Source organism: Mya arenaria, chromosome 8, assembly GCF_026914265.1.
Source record: "Mya arenaria isolate MELC-2E11 chromosome 8, ASM2691426v1".
NCBI lineage: Eukaryota > Metazoa > Mollusca > Bivalvia > Myida > Myidae > Mya > Mya arenaria.
Genome location: NC_069129.1, coordinates 27,057,324 through 27,077,199, shown reverse-complemented (window position 1 = coordinate 27,077,199; position 19,876 = coordinate 27,057,324). Strand labels below are relative to the sequence as shown.

Below are 19,876 nucleotides of genomic sequence, written 5' to 3'. Positions count from 1 at the left end.
ATATTTCTTTACTTTCTACAACCCTATAGCTTACATCCCATATAGAAGAGCAGATAGAAGAAGCTGTTAACCATGAACGGAAAACTACTGCAGATAAAATGTCTTACCTGGAAACAAGGTATGGTAATGATAGGATGAGAAAAAATTAACAATCCTAATGTTAAATCAATTTGTGTTAGAATTCAAATTTTGATGCACTTGCCAAAATCTCCCTATTTTATATACAGTGTACAAGCATGCATCCATATTAATCATAGGAAATTAAAAAAATAGCCTAGAAACAGTTGTGCAATAAAAAAAATCCTTCAATGTAGTGCAAGTATTAATCTGCAATTACTTCATTAGCTTTATAATGGATAAGATTTCATTTGTAAATGACTTAAAATGTTTATTTTAGTTTAACAAATATGTAGGTTAAGTAAAAAAACCAAATGCATTTTAAGCAGTATTTCTGTAAAATTAAGATAAGATAAAAGACCATATAATTATGTTATCAGGTATGAGCAGTTAGTAGATCAGCTGACCGGGATTCAGCCAATCCTGTCCCAGTTTGTAGAGTCATACATTCTACTGCAGAAGGAGGTCAAGCGCTTCCCGAAAATGATCGATAAAACTGTGGCTGGGATTTCAAAACAGGTACACTGTTGTAAAGCTTAGAAAGTACAGTCTCGTAGAAGCATGGGCCTTGTTTAAAGGGACTCAGGGTATTATGAATAGTTACTTATTTCACAAGTATATTTCATTTTCTTTCATGCTTTTCGATGAAATATGGGGTTTAACCAGTGAAATACCAACAGTGAAAATATCAATTTGATATTTTCACTGCAAAATAAGGAGTGAAAATATCAACTTTCAGAACTACTTTAAATTCCTTTGTTGTTACATGTACTTGCCTACTGGACTTCAATAAATTATGTAAAAAAAATGTTAAAAAAATATAAAAGAAATGTTTTATAAATTTAAATAAATATATAATTGGAAATCAACAACTTACCGTTTATTACCGGTTATCCCGTTTATCAAACATTTTACTGATCTTTGAAGCTGAATGTTCGAACATTTGCTTTCATACCAAACAAATTACAGACAAAAACAACTGTTCGAACATAAATAAAATTTTATATCATCGTTCAAATGTATTTTGAACTGTTAACCATTGGAGTATGTAAATTGAGCTTCCTGGAGAATTCACACAACAATTTACAGATAGGTCCGATATTTTTTACCCCACCCACACCTCAAAATGTGTCAACGAACTAGCGTGGAATTTACTCTTTATCTGGAAAACAAACATTTTAAAGCGAAACAGACTGGTCTCTGACAGTAAGATGACTAAATATTAACTTACCATAAAAACACACGTACATGCAGTCTTAAACTAAGAAAAATGGTTAAAATCCAATGAGTATCCACATTTGTTTTGCTAACACATTTGACCTTCCAAATTTTCATTCTTTAAATAGCGGCGTAGTAATTTGGTTATGATGTCCATCTTAAAATAAAAAGCGTTTTCATTATTTTTGGAACATATGTGCACTAATAATACGTCATTGTTTACTGTTCATAAAGCTTTGCAATAAAAAACAAGCGAATATTAAGTTATAAGAATGAATAGCAGAGAACTATTTCTCAGTAAACCGAAAGTAGAAAAGTTGACAGCTATAATTATGCATGAGGGGCGCCCCACGGGTAGCGGCGTAAAGCCCACCCTTTTCAAAAAAGGGGGTAATTCAGAAATAAATAAAAAACAAATAAAACTCCGGAAATAAGCATAAAAGGAACAGAAAATTTGTTTATTTCAGTGTAATATCGTATTTAATTTCACTTGTGATCATAAACAAACTACATTTTCACTCGTGGCTTTGCCACTTGTGAAAATATGTTTTTTATGACACTCATGAAATAAAATACGATCTTACATTGAAATAAACAAATATCCTCTATTTATTATGTTTCTGTGACTGTTCATTACATTTCGCACTTAAGATGCAGTCGGCCATGAAAGAGGTCATTGTGTACAGTAAAGAACTCGTACAGAAATACAAGAGTGAAATAAAACTGGCAGGATGACCACAATGAGCTTGCTAATTATTTCTTGTACAGTAAAGAACTCGTACAGAAATACAAGAGTGAAATGAAACTGGCAGGATGACCACAATGAGCTTGCTAATTATTTCTCTTTAAATTGTTTCCTTGAACATTTTAGATGCTGGCTGCCATCACTGGAGTCAGCGAGTACAATAAGGAGCTTGTTCAAAAGTACCAGCGTGAAATGAAACTTAGAAAGAAATACCATAATGAGCTTGTGGAACTCAAAGGTAAGGCATCTTATTGTGCTTTATATACATTTTTGGTTTCAGCAGGGATGATTCAAATGGAAAACTTTTGAAACAAAGTCACCTAAATGTGATGCTTAAGTCATAGCTTTCCTGTTTGGCAAACCAAAAGTGACACTGTGTTGATAGAGTCTTGTTAAATCTCTACATGAACTTTTCATATAAAAGCATCTCAGTATTTAAAACTATCTAAAATTATGCTGAAGGTAAAGGTTTGAAATAATAACAAAAACACTAACATTATCTTCAAACTATGATACCCCGTAATGATTTCACATAAAATCATAATAAATGATGGATTAATCTTATAAATCAACGTTCTGTATGAAAGCTTTATCAAAACTATATTTCTGAATAGTAATAATGTCTATTTCGGAAATAATATGTGTGAATGTTCTCAAAATGTCAAGACTTATATCATTGTTGTGTATGTACACTAAATTACCGAAATGTTAAATTACCGAAATATGACGATAATTATCGAAATACACAAGACAGTTATCGAAATATGCCTTACATACATTTTTTTTTACTTCAATATGTTGTAAATACTTTACCAAGGCCTAAAAAAAAAAAATTTTTTTTTTTTTAGTTTTTCATTTTTTTTTCAAACTGACTATAAAAACGGTAGGGTTGGCACCTATTCCATAGGTAGGGTTGGGTAACCCGAACCAAATGTATTTTTTTTTAGGCCCAACCTCAATTTTTCGGCTCCGATTTTGACATTTTTCCGCTGCGTCCTATCTTATATATTAAGGGTTTTTACCCGTTTTTTCAACTATTTTTTTGGCTGCGTCCTATCTATGCTAGCGTCCTATACATGATATAATACGGTAGTAGTTGATTGTTCAGTTTACACAAAGTTTATTTGATTTTGGCAGTAAAATGTTCCATTTAATTTGTAATGTTGACTTAATGATTGAAGAAAATTCCTCATGATATTTTGTTGTACGCTTATAATTTAAAGAGCTACCAAATTATGATCTGTTTGTTTTGTTCATCTGACTGTCATATTTCTGAGTATAAACTAAAAAATCTGTCTAATTGTTCAAAGGTAACATTCGAGTGTTTTGCCGAGTCCGGCCAACCATCAAAGAGGATGGAGGTGGACCACAGTCGGACAACATTGTGACCCTGGATCAGGATGACTCTGGGTTACTGTACATTAACAGCAAGGGACGAACACAGACATTTGAGGTGGACAGGGTATTCGGAGAATCCTGCTCACAGCCAGAGGTGAGGCGGTGTAATTTATTAGTTTCTGAAGTACATGCGTAGGTTTTTTCATAGCATTAGATAAAAGTCGGTGAAGGTCATTGTCAGCATTTATAGCAATGCCCATAACTCTGGAGTTATTTCATTTTTCGACTGTCAATAAAACAACTCCTAGATAAACGCTAGTGTTTGCTCTCCATAAATCTTGTTTCAGCGTCTACATTAACATGTGCATCTTTACTGACAGCAGTAGTCAAAATTAACACATGGCCGCATACCCTGCACTTTAAAAATATCAATTGGGCTTGCTTAACTTTTGAATTTTATAGAACAGGGCTTGTTTGAAAATTTTATAACAAGCAATAGTACAAGAATTCGGGCTTGTTTATCCCAAAGTCTAATTTCATTGACTTTGACAGACAGATAGCCTGTGGAAAACATTAAACACATGAAGACAAGCAAAATACATGTATATCTTCAATTCAGGTGTTTGATGAGGTGAAAGCACTTGTCACTTCCTGTATTGATGGCTACAATGTCTGCATCTTCGCATACGGACAGACAGGCAGTGGAAAAACTTACACCATGGAGGTAAGTATGACCGTAATGGCTTACTTGTATTTTCAATTTAGAATTCAAAAACTGCAAGTGGTGATATAATGCACAAAATATATAATTAAATTAAATAATACAGTGTACTGGAATGATTATTGCAAACATTCAACCACTATTTGATTCCAGAAATGGCAATGTTTGCTTTAAACACTAAAACAGGACTTAGCTGAACAGACATTTGAAAGCTAGAATATTATCATTCTGTAACCTTAACAGAACTGTTCTGATGAAAAATACCAACATTTAATATGCAGACATTGGCCTGATTGTGAAACATTGATAACAGTTTTTTTGTCAGTTTCCCTAAGACAATTGTCTTTTGAATACATAATATTGTATGTATTTTAATTGGCAGGGTACTGCGGATGATCCAGGTATTAACCAGAGGGCTTTGAGTCTGTTGTTTGAAGAGACAGCGGCAAGGCATGACTGGGAATACTCCATCAATGTCAGTGTGCTGGAGATATACAATGAAATGATCAGGTATGAATAATTAATGTATGATGAGGCCACAATTATTAAATAATTTATTTGGTATTTCCCAATTCCAAAATTGGGCTCAAGTATGTTTTTACTTTTAATTCCTAACACTTAATTCCATAATGAAAAAAAAAAAAAATGACTCTGTTTCTTAGGAATTTAGATACACTTGCTTGTCATCGTTATCCTTGTGAATTATTCTCGCCAAAATTGAGAGGGATTGAAATCATGTGACGAGATCTCGCGATAGTTCTTTCTATTTGGCGAAACTGTAGCAGTAGCAACAATTAAAAACATACAAAAAAAAAATATTGGCTGTTCTCTCATGAAAATGCATGAACTTTTGTTATTAATTATATGTTGAATTGTAAAGCAACTTCTATTTTGCTTAACAAACATTTTAAGCTCATCTGTTTTACGAAGGAAAATTTTTGAGGTATTGTCATAGCCTTGGTGTTAGCGTTGGCGACATCATGGAAAATCTTTTACCTTAGCTATTACTTAGAATACATTCTAGATATTCTAATGAAACTTGGTGTGCATGTTTCTAGAGACACAAGTCACATGTATAGCATGGTCCATAACTCTGGCTTATATATTTATTAAGTTGTACACCTTGTTTTACAGAAGAAAAAAAACCCAGATGAGGGTCGGTGTCTGCTCCATAGAAGACCAAGACATTTTACAATGTTCATAGCATATAACATATATGTACAATACAATGAATGGAGAAAGTACAGAAATTTTCTGGAGCAATTTATCATGAATGATATAACATCCTATAGTTGTTCGAGTGTGGTTATAAAAAATAAAAGTATTCAATAGCCATCTTAGCTTTCACTTAATTTTGAGTTTAGGATTTTGAGTACTTTTATTGGACTGTAAAAATAAGTGGCCAATGGACAGAATTGAATCAGTGAGGAACGTCTAAGGAACTGGGATGATAATTATATTGAATACGACCCCAAAAGCTTGTTTGATTGCAAGAATTCAGTCATGGAAATAAGACTTTTGGATGAACAAGCTGGAATTTTTACACTTACCCGGTAGTGACTTTGGGCTGGATGTAAAACAAATCAACCAGCCTTGCTCTAAAATCCAAAATAAAATTGGAATTTGACCAGGGCTTGCTTGCTTGTGGTAATTTTAGTATGGATCGGGATATTGGATATAAATGCATAATAAATATTTGTTACAGAGACCTTCTGGGAGAAGATACTGGTTACAAGATGGAGGTTAAAATGAATCCAGACGGAGGCTACCATATACCAGGATTGTGTTTTGTACAAGTAGAGTCTGTTGCTGATGTCAATGAGGTAAGAACAGCGAGGGTTGTTGCGGAATGTTAGCAAGTTCAATACATTCTACATTAATGGTAGAGAAATGATGTTTTTCAACTAATACTACATCTGCGTTTATGATATCCATGACAAAACATACTTGGCATGACTTTGAGATTTAATGAACAAATGTTTGTAACATAGACTCGTTTGAATAGATCAAGACAAAGCCCAGCATATTCCGGACCTTGCTATGAAGATGTCCACTCTGTAGCCCAGTCGTCAATGAGGCAAGATCTCATTGCGATTTGATAAGCAAATGTTTATTACAAAGACATGCTTCAACATTGAAAATAAATTTAATAAATTTAAAATACAATATTTTCCGAAAAGCATTTGTAACAAAATTAAATGACTTCTGACTTGGCTTTTCAAAATTCTGTTTTAAAGAGTGTCTGCCAGTTGCTGTTTGTTCATTAAAGTAGGTATAAAAACTCAGTTTTAACAGTTCAGAAATAAAAGTTACCTCCATAAATTCTTTGAGAGTCCCTTTAAGTTAATAAAAATCAAAATTGCAGTCAGGCTTTTGTGGTTCTTGATTCGTGTCCAATGAGGTCTTTGGGATAAGTTAATGTGTATTCTTTTGTTTCATATTCTAAATGCACTTTGAATAAATATTGTTGGTATTTTTCAGTGTTTTAGACTGGGTCAGCAGAATCGGGCCACTGCGGCCACTAACATGAATGAACATTCTTCCCGGTCACATGCGCTGCTGTGTGTGACTTTGATTGGTTTTAACAAGACTACTGCCGCCAAAACCACTGGTAATAATTCAGATATGTACATATAGTTGTTAAAATAGATATGAAGGAGCACTTTTTATTTTGCATTTCTAGAGTGTGTTGTTTTACTGCGAAATTTAAGCTTATCATAAATAAACACATATCACAGTTTTAAGTTTAAGTTTATTGCATTAAATGGTTACTTGAAATACAAATTTTCTGTATGTGTTAATATTACTACAACACCAGTTTTTTAGTATATAAACGTAACTTTTTCACCCTCAGGTAAACTCAACCTGGTTGACCTGGCTGGCTCGGAGCGTGTAAGCAAGTCAAAGGCAGATGGGGCTCGTCTAAAGGAAGCTCAGGCCATCAACAAATCACTGTCCTCGCTGGGTGATGTTATCTTTGCCCTCCGGTCAAAGCAGAATTACATACCATATAGGAACTCAAAACTAACATATCTGCTGCAGGACTCATTAGGTATGGATTTGAATAAAAGTTCCCTAGGGTAAACAAGATTTGCTCTCTATTAGATACATTTGAAAACATTGTGAATTAAAACTAAACCAAAGGTATTGACCTGACACCGAACTATGCTTATTATAAATATTTATAACTAGTTGAAAAATGAACTATGGAAAATGGAAACCCTTGAAAATAATAATAATAATGATAAATATATCGGTAGAACAACATATTAATTTGGTGTGGCCTTCAGAATTGATGCAAGTGGACTTTACTTCAATGTATTCCTTTGTTAAACAGAGAAGGTAATTATCAAGGATGTTCGTTTTCCAGTTTAAGTGTCACATCAATTATCAACAGGACATAATTTGTTGGTTTAAATGTGCTTTGGTTCAACTGGTTTGTCGTTGCAACTATTAAAAATAAAGTATAATAAAACAATAAGAGATAAACCAATAAACATGGTAATCGAGACATACATGTAGATGCTCACTAATAACAAGAGCGTCAAAGAGAAAACGCCAACACCCATCTGTTGGTGTTGGTTTTCTTTAGTCAAGCAAGGGGGAATAATTCAATAATTATTAAAGCAAGAGTGTCAATGTGAATTGTTTCTGGCAGCATGTGTGTGAAGTTTCATTTGAATATCTTCAACGGTTTTGAGTCATGATAAAAAAAAATGTGCACAACGATAATTCAAAACTTATAACGATATCCCGCTTTTTACTTTGTAAAACAGACGAGATAATAAAAGACTTTATTTCCTAGCATGTAATTAAATGTGTTACATGTAACAATTCTTTCTTTGCTTGACTGGTTACAGGAGGCGATAGTAAGACGTTGATGATCACACAGATTGCTCCAGTGAGGAAAAACGAGGCCGAGTCCATATGCTCCCTTAACTTTGCCCAGCGTGTCCGAAATGTGGAACTGGGTGCGGCGACACGCAAATTGGAGAATGGGGATGGAACAGAGGTGAGAAGAGTGTACGATTTGGAGGGAATGTACATGTTTGGGGCAAGAAAAAGAACTAAAAATAAGGTTGAAGGTCAAGATACCTTTCCACTACTTATCTAAGCAGTCTGGGGAAAATTCACAAGCCCAATGGCCTGAGGCTATTTTTTTTGCGGGGGGGATGTACTTTTGTTCTATTGACAAATATGATTTTTATGTTCCAAAGGACTTCAGTGGAAATATTCATTGGTGCCTATAAAAGTTGAAAGACAATTAATCTCTTTCCATGGGTTGCGCTTCAACTAAAACAAAGAAATGTCATACTCACTGTTTTTCATATTAACATTTATATAACACGTTATTAATTAACCTGGCCTCAGTATTTATAAAACACCTGAAGAAATTTACAAACTTAAGTCAGTTTCCTGAAAAATATACATAGACAAATTAAAATTTATTAACATTTGTTTACATATTAAAAGAATGAAATTTGATTAATTTATGGCATTATGAATATTTTGTATCATGTGACAAGTGTACCTAAATAAGGAAATAAACTTCAGTTAGGAAATAACTAAGATGTTTTATGCATAATGGCCATTGTCTTGAAACATTCTCATGTAAACAAACTGCATGTATGCTATGCATTTTCAATAAAAGTAAAATTAACCATGTATAATCATTATTTTTTCATCAGGGACAGTCTGCATACATGTTTTAGGTTGGAATTGTTATCTTCTAGTTGTTCATTTCATTTGTTTGATTGAGTTACTGTTTTTCTTTCCAAGAAACATTAGCCTTCAATTTAGAATTAATTCAATTTGCATCTTTTCTTGTATTAATAAGTTGTATGAATGCAGTAGGGCACGAAAAGCAAATTCCATGAATCTGCTTGGTAATCTGTTTGCTTGCCCTACTGAGTTCATGCAGTATAAATGCAAGAAAAAAATGCAATCAATATTTATATTTACATTTTTATCTGTCTCAGCTGTATTTGCTTATTTTAATAATGATGTCGATAATCATGTTGTTAACTGTAGCAAAGTTCTGAGCATCTTTTATTGTATTAATAAGTTGTATGAATGCAGTAGGGCACGAAAAGCAAATTCCATGAATCTGCTTGGTAATCTGTTTGCTTGCCCTACTGAGTTCATGCAGTATAAATGCAAGAAAATTAAGGTCAGTTTGCCAATTATATTTGTGACCTGTATGACTTTGCCATGCTATTTTTCTACATATTCTTAAATGATCCAGGGTAAATTTGCTATAATCCCAAGAAAATCTTTAAATAGCAAAACTGAAAAAATAAAATGAAATGTTAATTAAAAATTTATTCAGAAAAGAAGAAAGCTTCCAAACTTATCTAGAATTTTGTCAGTAAGTAGATGATGATTGTGAAATTGTGATTCAAAATCTGATTTTTAACTAATGTGTGACCTAAAACTCTGCCAATGATTTTAAACACCCCAAAAGAGCCATATATGATTATGCTTAAAACAGATTTAAATTTTACCCTTTGGTGCTGGTAATGAATATTTTCCCCTTTTTTCCCTTTTTTCCCTTTTTTTCTCGTTGCTCAAATTAAAATACAATGATAGCATTTAGAAATCACTAGAATTTTTCTGTTTTTTCATGTTAACAGTTCATTTAAAATCACTGCCTTTTTCACCGACACATATTAATAAATGTTATTTATTTTCCAGCATAACCATATTTTCAACACATTTTTCCAGGAGCTGTACGTGTTCTTGAAGCAACGTTCAATAAATCATTCTGTTAAATAAAAAATACCGAGGGCAGACAAAATTCAAGCTCCATGTTAAAATTGTACCAAAACTATTGCAAATAATATTTATATATAAATATAAAACTGTTCATTATAGAAAGAGATATTATTTTCATAATGATACATGTATCTTAAATTATTTTTTTTTTATTTCTTGTACTTCTTCCGTATTTATAATGCTTCTTAATGAATATTTTCAACTTAATGAAAAATTCATAATTTTTACTACAATTATATTAAATACACTCTACTTTTCATTAGATTTATCTATATGCATGTTTTGACCATTTACTTGTATTTTCTTATTTTGTTCGTTTTCTTAAAAAATCAAATCCGAAAAAAGCATTTATCCACTAAGTTGATAATTGTCACTAAAATGCTTAATCAATACGGTGCCTGTTTCATTGAAAAACCGTGATCCCTCATTATTTACTTATTTTAAACAGAATGTACATGAAGTTGCTTTGGGTATATCAGACACATGTTGACATCACTCAGTTACTTGTTATTACTCACCCCCACCATTGTTACTCCACATCATTTCAGGGTTCCAGTAAACCACAGCGATACTAGACGTGTTCTCATCAATATTCATTCATCACTTTCATCAGTATTGAGTAAGATCATCACTCATCTTGTGTACATGTTTGTGTGTGTTTTGCATGCCTTTACAGCTGGTGTCAATTGAGCATTAAAAAGCTTATATAGCAAATGCCAATTAATTGATTTTAATCAAAGAAAAACTATTCTTCCTTGATCTCTCTAACAGCAGAAAACATGTCAAAGACATGACTCTTTCTAACATTGAAGCTTTTTGTTTGAAGGACAGAGGTTTTGACAGACTTGTTAGCACTGCTTGTCTATTGGTAATGAACAACTGTCTGGGTATCCATCAATACTTGCTAGTAAATTAGTGGAGTTACACCTAACACAGTAATTTGATAGAGTGGCAGCATTAAGTGGAAACCTACTGGGTACCACTGGCTGATGATCATGTGGTTTGTACTACCAATAAAGGTATTATATGGTACTTATTTCATAACATTTTTTATGTTAAGTTGACACCAGCTATATGTATGATTTGGAAATTGGGATTATAAGCAGTTGCCAGATTCCCACTGCAAATTTAATGATACAGAGAGTGGTTTATGCAAAAACAAATTAACTAGTCAACACAATTTCAAGAAACGTATCACCAAATGTGCTTATAATTCTTCGGCAGCTATTTTAGGGCTAGGCACATCAACGTTTGACAGGTTCATATCATTCTCATGAAATTTTAGATGGTAATAATAATTATGTTGACAACGTTTTTTTGTGAATAGAACTCCTTACTGCCAAGTGTTTCATTATCTGTAAATAAATAATATAGGGTCACCTACACCTGGGTTATAATTTTCTTGTAAAGGGTGGTGCGAAAACAGTTTTTTAAGTGAAAATTGGAAAGATTTGAAAGATTATTCCTTAGTACATACATGTATAATCCTTCTGTAGGATGGAGTTACGGAAACGAAGGTAACTTTTATCATTGGTATGGAACAAAATGTAATTATTGTGAGCAATCATGTGTTATGTTGTATACTGCATGGTGTAATGGCTTTTGTTTGTGAGGTTTCATTATTTGACAACAGCTTATTTATAGTTGAGTGATTGCTGGCTTACTTATTTATGTTTTACAGCTGAGGAGAAAACCTTTGTATGATATATTTAAGGTGAAACCATGCTCTCAAGACATATATCTTTACTTAAGAAAAAACTTTGATAAGACCAATCTACCATGGCAACTTGTGCAAGGTTATCATACCATAAGAAAAGTGACATAAACTTTAAGTCTTTGCTGTATATGTCAGAGATGTGGTTTGTCTGTGGATTTCAGCATAATGGCTCCAGAAACAAAAAAAAGCTGATTAAAAAGAGGCTGGTTGCTTCATTTGTTGTATTTTATGTATCTACACTCCAGTTTATTTCACATTTGAAGTCAGGGGAGCCCCTCAAAATCGTTTCTAAAAACCCAGTTTTGCTTCTGTGGCAGGGGCTTTACCCCCTTTGATCTCCATTGAGAGCTTAAAGGGCCCACAAAACCCATCGCGGAAACGGTTCCAGTCCCTCATCTACCTGGTCAATCCCTGCATGCTCACTGTTGTTTGTCATTAGGCAATGCCAAAATTATCTTATGTTTAGTGGTATGAGTCTGGTATATTTTTAGCCTTTAAAGGAAAAAAGCATTTACCAATATCATAATCAGCAAGACTAAAAAAAAGCAAATTGAATGTCAAGGTTGACTGTTGAACTGACATGTAAATTTAGCATGACATTTTCTATATGATCTTTCATAGAAAAATTTGCTATCATGGGTACATGTATATGTACATACATTTGTTGCATTAAGAGAATAAGATTATTATTTTTTCAATGGTACTTAGTTTAATTTTTCCTGCCAGGTAGATAGGTTTTGTAATAAGAATCTCATACTGAACATAAACTATGTTGGTACAGCCTTTTTATTTTCATGTTATTATTTTGGAAAAGAACATGGATCTCACTTAATAATTGATACAATATTATTTTTCCCCAAACCCCAGACTTAATTTTGCTCACTTGATCCATAGAAAGTTGCATCTGAATTCCTGTTTTAGATTAAAACCTGCATTTCCAGCAAATGACGTCACCTTTCGGCCTTCCAAATGTGTCATGCTTAATTGTTATGACTTGCAGTTTTACAAGCAGACATGACGTCATAATTTGGTTTCCCGCTTTGCTTCGTTTGCTCTGCCTTTTAAAATATCTAATAATTAATATTTTTCACAATATGTTATAAATATTATATATATATATTATATATGTAGCATGATATATAATTTGTACATGTAAACCTACAGAATTCTAAACATTTATTTCATATGGGGCAGGTGGTCTTGAATATCTCACTCATAGAATAATGAATACATTAAATAGTGGCAAAAAAAATAATTTAAGCTGTTTAAATGTCAATTAAGACATGTTAAATGATTTGTTAATGATAAGAAAGCATGAAATACAGACACCCTTTTTATAAAACAGTAATCAATTTGTATTAGTGGTCAACATTATATTTTGTCCATTGAGAAGGCTGTATTTTTCAAGTTTTCCAATACATTTACTTCTGTAAATCAGCAGTCAGCCATTACTGATTTTAATGTGTTAAAATAGTAGATAATTGCATAATATGGATTCTAATCTTTTGCAGAATGACCCATCCTCTCCGGCGCGAGGGTGTCTAACTCCACAGAGAGGTAATCTCCTGGGTAAATCAGGCACCCCCACCTCAGCATTGGTTAAACCGGGTTCAAGCACACCTTCAAATCTGGGCATGAAACAGCAAAACTTGAACACACCGACAAGCTCATTGAACATGAAAGTTGGTACCCCTTCTTCAGCATCGAAATTGACACCTAGTGGGAGAATGACACGAAAAAAGTGATACGGAATGTAGGGGCAAAACATGTGATAATTATAAGATTTAGAGACATATTTTGAAAATTGAGGATAAATAATCTAGTATATATTTCACTGTTATGACATGTTTATGCCAGATTGTAGCATACAGATGTCAGATACTAGTACATGTACATAGAATTTGATGGTTGCATTAATACAAAGGCATAATATACAGATTTTTGGTTGACAAAAATTATACATTTGTTTACATCAGTACTATAATCAGGGGTGCTGAATAATTCTGTAATCAGGATTGAGATTTGTAAAGCAGTCTTTGTCGTAACTGGGTTGCCGAAGCCCGGGACAAGTAAATACTTTTTGGGCAAGTCAAAATATCCCAGAAACGGGCAAGTGCATTTTTCTGAAATTTAGATCCCTCTGTTTTCATAATTTCTTCAGCAACAATTAAAAAATCCTGACTTAATGCTATTATTATATTGAAATATTGGCTTTCATACATTCACGCATGAATTGGTTATTTTGGGCAAGTAAAACTGTTTTTGGGCAAGTGGTTTTCTTCAATTACTTGCCCGAAAGGACAAGTGCTGGAAAAAATTAAGGCAAAGACTGGTAAAGATTGTATTTTGCTTGAACATTTGCATCAAAACAGTAGGAAGTACCTTGAATTAATATAATTGAATTTGCAAACTTTTTCCAAAGTGTTCAAAGCCCATATACCCCGCTTATGGCATGAATTCCTCATACTGGAACAGAACCCTAGTTATTTTCCAGGATTAAAAATTAACAGCTGTGTAAGAGCCCCTATTAAATCAGCATTTTTTTTATTTACCAGTACTATCAAATATGATCAAATACCTACATTTTGTCATTATGTAAAAGAGAGATTTCTGTCATCGGATATTGTTCAATTGTTGTGTAATTGTGGCAAAAAAAGGAATATAAACCAAAATAACCTGTGGCCTGTAAGATGACATATATTTTTTTGTCTGCAAATAATATCATTCTTGTTGTGTTTTCTCAGAATGAATTACAACTATGCTGTTAGTGAAAGCTTTAATATTTATTATAATTAGTATGGTGTTTGATATCAGTCACTCTGTGCTTTATGATAAAAAAGTATTATTCAGAAGATGAGCAGTATGTTTTGTAAACAATTTTGTCAAAAAAAAAAAGCATTCTCATTTTCATTGCAAAAAAGAAATGTTCCTTTTTTTACATGTTCAATTTCAACTCATCCTCAGTGAAACAGTGTTTTTTTTCCAATGCAAGGTTTCTAACATTTAAGACACAATTTTTAGTGACTTCTATTGTTCCTCTGCAAATGTTTTCCCATTAAATGCTGCCGGTAATGGCATTATATACCAAAAAAATATGTAAAGCATTAATCTGTAAAGTTGGAGTGTGACCATTTGTAAACAGACGCCTGGCTACATATAATTACTGCTGAGAATGTGTTCAATTACCAATGTGATTCACTTATACTGAATTGTGATATTATCGCTTCGAGTCATATCTTTAAAATGTGACTTCATTTTAGCTTGACTATTTAAAGAATAGGGATATCTATTCTACTCATCCTTGTGTTGGCATCACACCTTAGTTTAATCTTCGTGAATCTTTACAAAAAGGTTATTTACATTGTACTTGACCAACAAAGTTGTTGTGAAAGTTATAAAACTTATACACACGAGAGCAAGTTATGGCCATCTTGGCTCTCTTGTTTTCTTCGACTGGTCATCATACTCTGTCGAAGTTTGCGCTTTTGTTTTAAATATGCTTTAAATAGTCAAGCTCGCTTTTTGGGGATAGCTGTCATTTCACTTGAAAATAAAATTCCTTACATTGCACAATGTTATGTTCTTTGCCATTTTGTTATTTGTTTAACACGTTGTTCAGTTCTTTAAGTTTATTATTTAGTTTTGCGAACACTGACTGAATCAGTTTCTGCATGTTGGTCAACAATTTTTGTACGCTCAGCAATGCCCAATGCTGACCAATACGAAAGCTTTTGAAAAATTGCTTTGGATTCAAACAGTTACTTAATGTTTTAACATACTGTTATATGAGTAAGAAAAGCCATTGTGAAGTTATTGTGAATACAGTCGAACCCCATTGGCTCAAACTCCCAGGGACTAGTGAAACTACCTCGAGCCTTGGAAAATTTGAGCCAAGCAGGGTGTGATTGTACTTGACTTTATAAATAACACATTGCTTTAAATTGTAGATGCCTGGCCTGGATTGTTTACCTATTGATTTTTGCTTTTGATCGAAATGTGAAATCAAAATTTTCACTTATTGGTTCATCATCACTTTTCTTACTGATTTTCTACTGCTCTAATTATAACAATATGTGCAATTCAGTTTGATATTAAAACGTTCATAAGCTTGAAATTTGTTACAAGTGTTGTTCTTAGCACATGGTGCTCAGGGTGAGCTTTTCCCAACACCCTTAGTCGGGCATGCGACCGGAATCTGTCTGGCATCGGGCGGCAACAAATGCTCAAACGACATCTTCTCCTGAACTGCCAGGCAAATTAAGATGAAACTTTACTTGGATGTTCCTTGGATGGTGCACTTCCAAATTTGTTCAAAGATATTAATTCCTTGCAGATCACTGGTTGCCATGGCACCCTTAATGAAATACTTAAACTTTCTTGACAAAACCATGAGGTCTAGAGCTTGGATATTTGGTGTGTTAAATTGGCAAGTGGTCCTCTACGGGCATTTGATTAAAAATGCCCCAGGGGTCAAAACTGGCCCCGCCCTAGAGGACACAAGTTTCTTACATAATGATATAGGGAAGTATTTCAAGATCTTCTTGTCTGAAACCCTAGGCCCAGACCCTTGATATTTTTTATGTACCATCATAATGTGGTCCTATATCAAGTTTGTTCAAATTGTGCCCCTTGAGTCAAACTGGCTATGCCCCAGAGGACACAAGTTTCCTTTAGACTTGAATAAGAAAAAAGATAAAAGGCCCGTGAAATTTTGTTTGTAGCTGGCCACACCCTCATATGATGGCCCATAACCAAGTTTGTAAATATTCCCCTGAAGTCAAAGGTGGCCCACCCCTTTTGGCTTACTTTCTTATTTTTGATGCTATAGCAATGAAATTTGGACCATGCCTCAGTATTGAAAACAAATATCAAAGATGTCCTCAGATGACCTACACTGTGACATTTGACCTACTTAATTATTTTTGATGCTACAGCAAAACAATTTTGATCATGTGTACTGTTAAAAAAACAAATATCAGTGTTGTGCTTGGATGACCTTGACTGTCCTTTTGACCTACGTTCTTAGTGCTGAAGATAAAGCAATGGGATTTAGACTATGTGTACAGTTTTGCAAACAAATATCAATGCTGCCCTCGAATGAGCTATACTGTGACCGTTTGACCGACATTTTATTTTTGCAAATCAATGATTTAAGATTGCTGACAAAAGAACAGATCGCAGATTTTCATATTTCCGTTCGAAAATTCATGTTTTATGGCATAAGCCGTTACTAACGGTTTGAGAAAAATGCATCATTTTTTTAGCTTAAATATAAAGTTCTGCGATCTATTGTTTTTGTCAACAGTCTTTTATAACTGGTTTCCATGGATTTTCGCATAAATTGGCTCGTTTCAAGACAAAAAATGTCGAAACGTTCAATCTGTGAGAGTACAACATGTGACTATACTCAATCATAGTTTTATCCCTAGTTGAATTGTCATTAACAACTCGTGTTGTTTTTTTCTCGTAAACAACAAAGGTTTAAAACTTTCACTCAGGTGAGCGATTTAAGGCCAGGAGAGTTCATGCCATGGCGTGATATCCGTACGTGCGTTCGAAGATCGTAAACAATTGCCTGTGAACGCGATAAAGACTTCAGTTCTAATTGTATCTCAATCAAACTTATACATTCACTTCTTATCCGATCTTCACCGAACTTAGACATGGTTAAATTTTGATAAGAACTCGGTTACTTTCAACACCTGTCAGACCCACCCATGCATGACTGGAGTATTGCCCTTATTGCCTGAAAGGCCTAGTTTAAGAAATGTTTGGCATGATAATCCCCTGCTGTGCATCTTCTGCTAATTGCTCTGGTGTCACAGTAGGGGCCAATTTCCTGTGTATTCGTTTATTGGCTAGGGCTATTTAGGGTCCATTTTTATAATAAAATATCCATAATTGCACAGCAGGATACTCAAACTGGAGATCTGATAAGACAATAAGGCAATAAGATTAAGATCAATTAACAGAGGTTGTGTACAAATACACGGTTTGTGGGGCGGGGTGGGGGTGTCACTTATAGAAGGCTTAAACTAGGCCTTTAACCCTTTAATGCCAACGCTGAAATTACCAAATTACATTGCCGGCGCAAACTTGTAATTTAGCGCATTTCAAGAACGTCGCAAATCAGGAAATAAACGTATCAGTATGACATACGTTCAGTAAACGATAAATAGTTTCCGTTTCTCTTAAGCGATTGTAACCATTGTGGTTTTAAATAAAAAGGTAGAGGTTTACTTTTTTAATTGAATGAAAGGGAAACTTATGTAGAACTGGTGTAGTAATGTGTCATTATTTACCTGTTTTATTATATCATATTATATCCCTTATACCCAAAGGTGGGCATTTTAAAATCTCACCGTCCGTCCGTGGGTCCGGCTCAATAAGTCGTGTCCGGGCTGCAACTTTCTCTTGTATGGACAGATATCTGAAATAACTTGCCACATGTGTTTGACATACTTAGAGGACGTGTCGCGTGCAATACCCGTTTCCCTATCTCTAAGGTCAAGGTTACACTTAGTGCATATAAGTACATTGAGTATAGGTTGTCGTGGCCGGGCTGTAACATTCTCTTGTTTGTTTGGATATATTTTAAAATTACTTGCCACATGTATATGACAGATTTACAAAAAAAAAAATTGGCACATGTGTTTGGAATTTAAAGATTGTGTGTCGTATGCAAGATCCGCATGCATACATCAAAGGTCAGTGTTTGACCTTTAACTTTTCATGTACTGACCTTGTTAATAAGTCAATGTCCTATTCGGGGGGCATTCGTCACATACTGTGACAACTCTTGTTTCTTATTATTGCTATTCCTCTTGTTATTATCATAAGTATAACATTGAAGATACATCTTTTAATGGAAAATTGAACGTTATGTGTAGCTGTCAAAGATTCGTCATATGGGGCATTCCAAGAACGTCACTTACTAGGAACAACTTTGTGCCGCGGCTTGTAAATAGGCACTGACCACTTCATTGCAACCTTATTTAGTATAAACAAATCCTTTTAACAGAATAGATGCGTTTACAGGGTATACTTCATAAAAATCATAACTATAGAGTGATTCGGCTATACAAACTTACATATAAGCTATACGTAAGCCACTACGTATTAAATATTCATATGTTTATGTTACCCTTCTTCAAGGCCTATACATAGACCACTAGAAACGCCATAAATTATACTGATTAGTTACTTGTCAACAACAAAAGGGTGACGTGTTAAACAATTTAATATCGGCATATATGTAAAAATGCATGAATGAATTCTTGAATGAATGAATGTATGAATGTATGAACGAACGAACAAAAGAACGAAATAACAAAGAACGCTCGAATGAATAAATGAATTAATGAATGAGTGAGTGATCGAACGAACGAATGAATGAATGAGTGGTCACTTCTTGGCAAACATGCAGAAGGAAACACTGTTTGTGGCAACCCCGGGAAACGGACAAAAGCCCTCCCGGACAAAAGCCCTACGGTCCAAAAATGACAAGGCGGACAAAAGCCCCCCCCCCCCCCCGTAAAAATGACAGGGCGGACAAAAGCCCTCCCGTGAAAATTACAGGGCGGACAAAAGCCCTCCCGTAACATAAATATATAATTATTATATAGTATTCAGCGCAAAAAGCTAATTAACAAATATTTTAGAGATTAAATTGCATAGTGTCAATAACAAACAATTAAGCTTAATGTAATCCAGCATTTAATTAAAATGTGATAATGTGATAATGATAATAATGAAAACTAATAAATTTTATCATCAAATTAAAGAGATTAAACTGCATAGTGTCAATAACAAACAATTAAGCTTAATGTAATCAAGCATTTAATTAAAATGTGATAATGTTATATATATTGCCTTTTGATAATGATTTTACAAAACTAATTAACTATGCCTATATTTTTTTTGCAACTAAAAATATAATAGCTACTTTTATGAATAATTGATTCGTTACAAGGCACGTTAAAAACGTATTGGACATTTGACTCTGTCAATCTTAATCCTCATATGGGAATAATCCTTTCATATTTACGTGAATTCAAATATGTTAGGGGAGGGCTTTTGTCCGCCCTGTTATTTTCACGGGAGGGCTTTTGTCCGCCCTGTCATTTTCACGGGAGGGCTTTTGTCCGCCTTGTCATTTTTAGACGGGAGGGCTTTTGTCCTACACTCGGCAACCCCGTCTACATATGCCATAGACAAAGCGCGACCGCCGCCTGTCCGCCCTCCT

The 19,876-nt window shown here is 33.9% G+C and overlaps 1 protein-coding gene across 6 annotated transcripts in view; it reads left to right on the top strand.

Annotated features, from left to right (window-relative positions):
* The window catches only part of LOC128244592 (kinesin-like protein KIFC3), a 45,075-nt gene extending 29,352 nt beyond the window's left edge, over nt 1-15,723 (top strand). For 3 of the 6 annotated variants that reach the window (XM_052962586.1, XM_052962587.1, XM_052962591.1), the window contains 12 exons: nt 30-118; nt 498-636; nt 2,207-2,318; nt 3,391-3,572; nt 4,038-4,142; nt 4,522-4,649; nt 5,845-5,962; nt 6,621-6,750; nt 6,994-7,191; nt 8,000-8,151; nt 11,411-11,431; nt 13,143-15,723. In XM_052962586.1, coding sequence (XP_052818546.1) covers nt 30-118; nt 498-636; nt 2,207-2,318; nt 3,391-3,572; nt 4,038-4,142; nt 4,522-4,649; nt 5,845-5,962; nt 6,621-6,750; nt 6,994-7,191; nt 8,000-8,151; nt 11,411-11,431; nt 13,143-13,376 — 1,608 coding nt within the window. In that variant the 3' untranslated portion in view covers nt 13,377-15,723. Of the gene's footprint in view, nt 1-29; nt 119-497; nt 637-2,206; nt 2,319-3,390; nt 3,573-4,037; nt 4,143-4,521; nt 4,650-5,844; nt 5,963-6,620; nt 6,751-6,993; nt 7,192-7,999; nt 8,152-10,462; nt 10,534-11,410; nt 11,432-13,142 lie in introns of all 6 variants that reach the window. The other 3 variants (XR_008262955.1, XM_052962589.1, XM_052962588.1) reach the window with 3 other exon arrangements.
* The last annotated feature ends 4,153 nt before the right edge of the window (nt 15,724-19,876 follow it).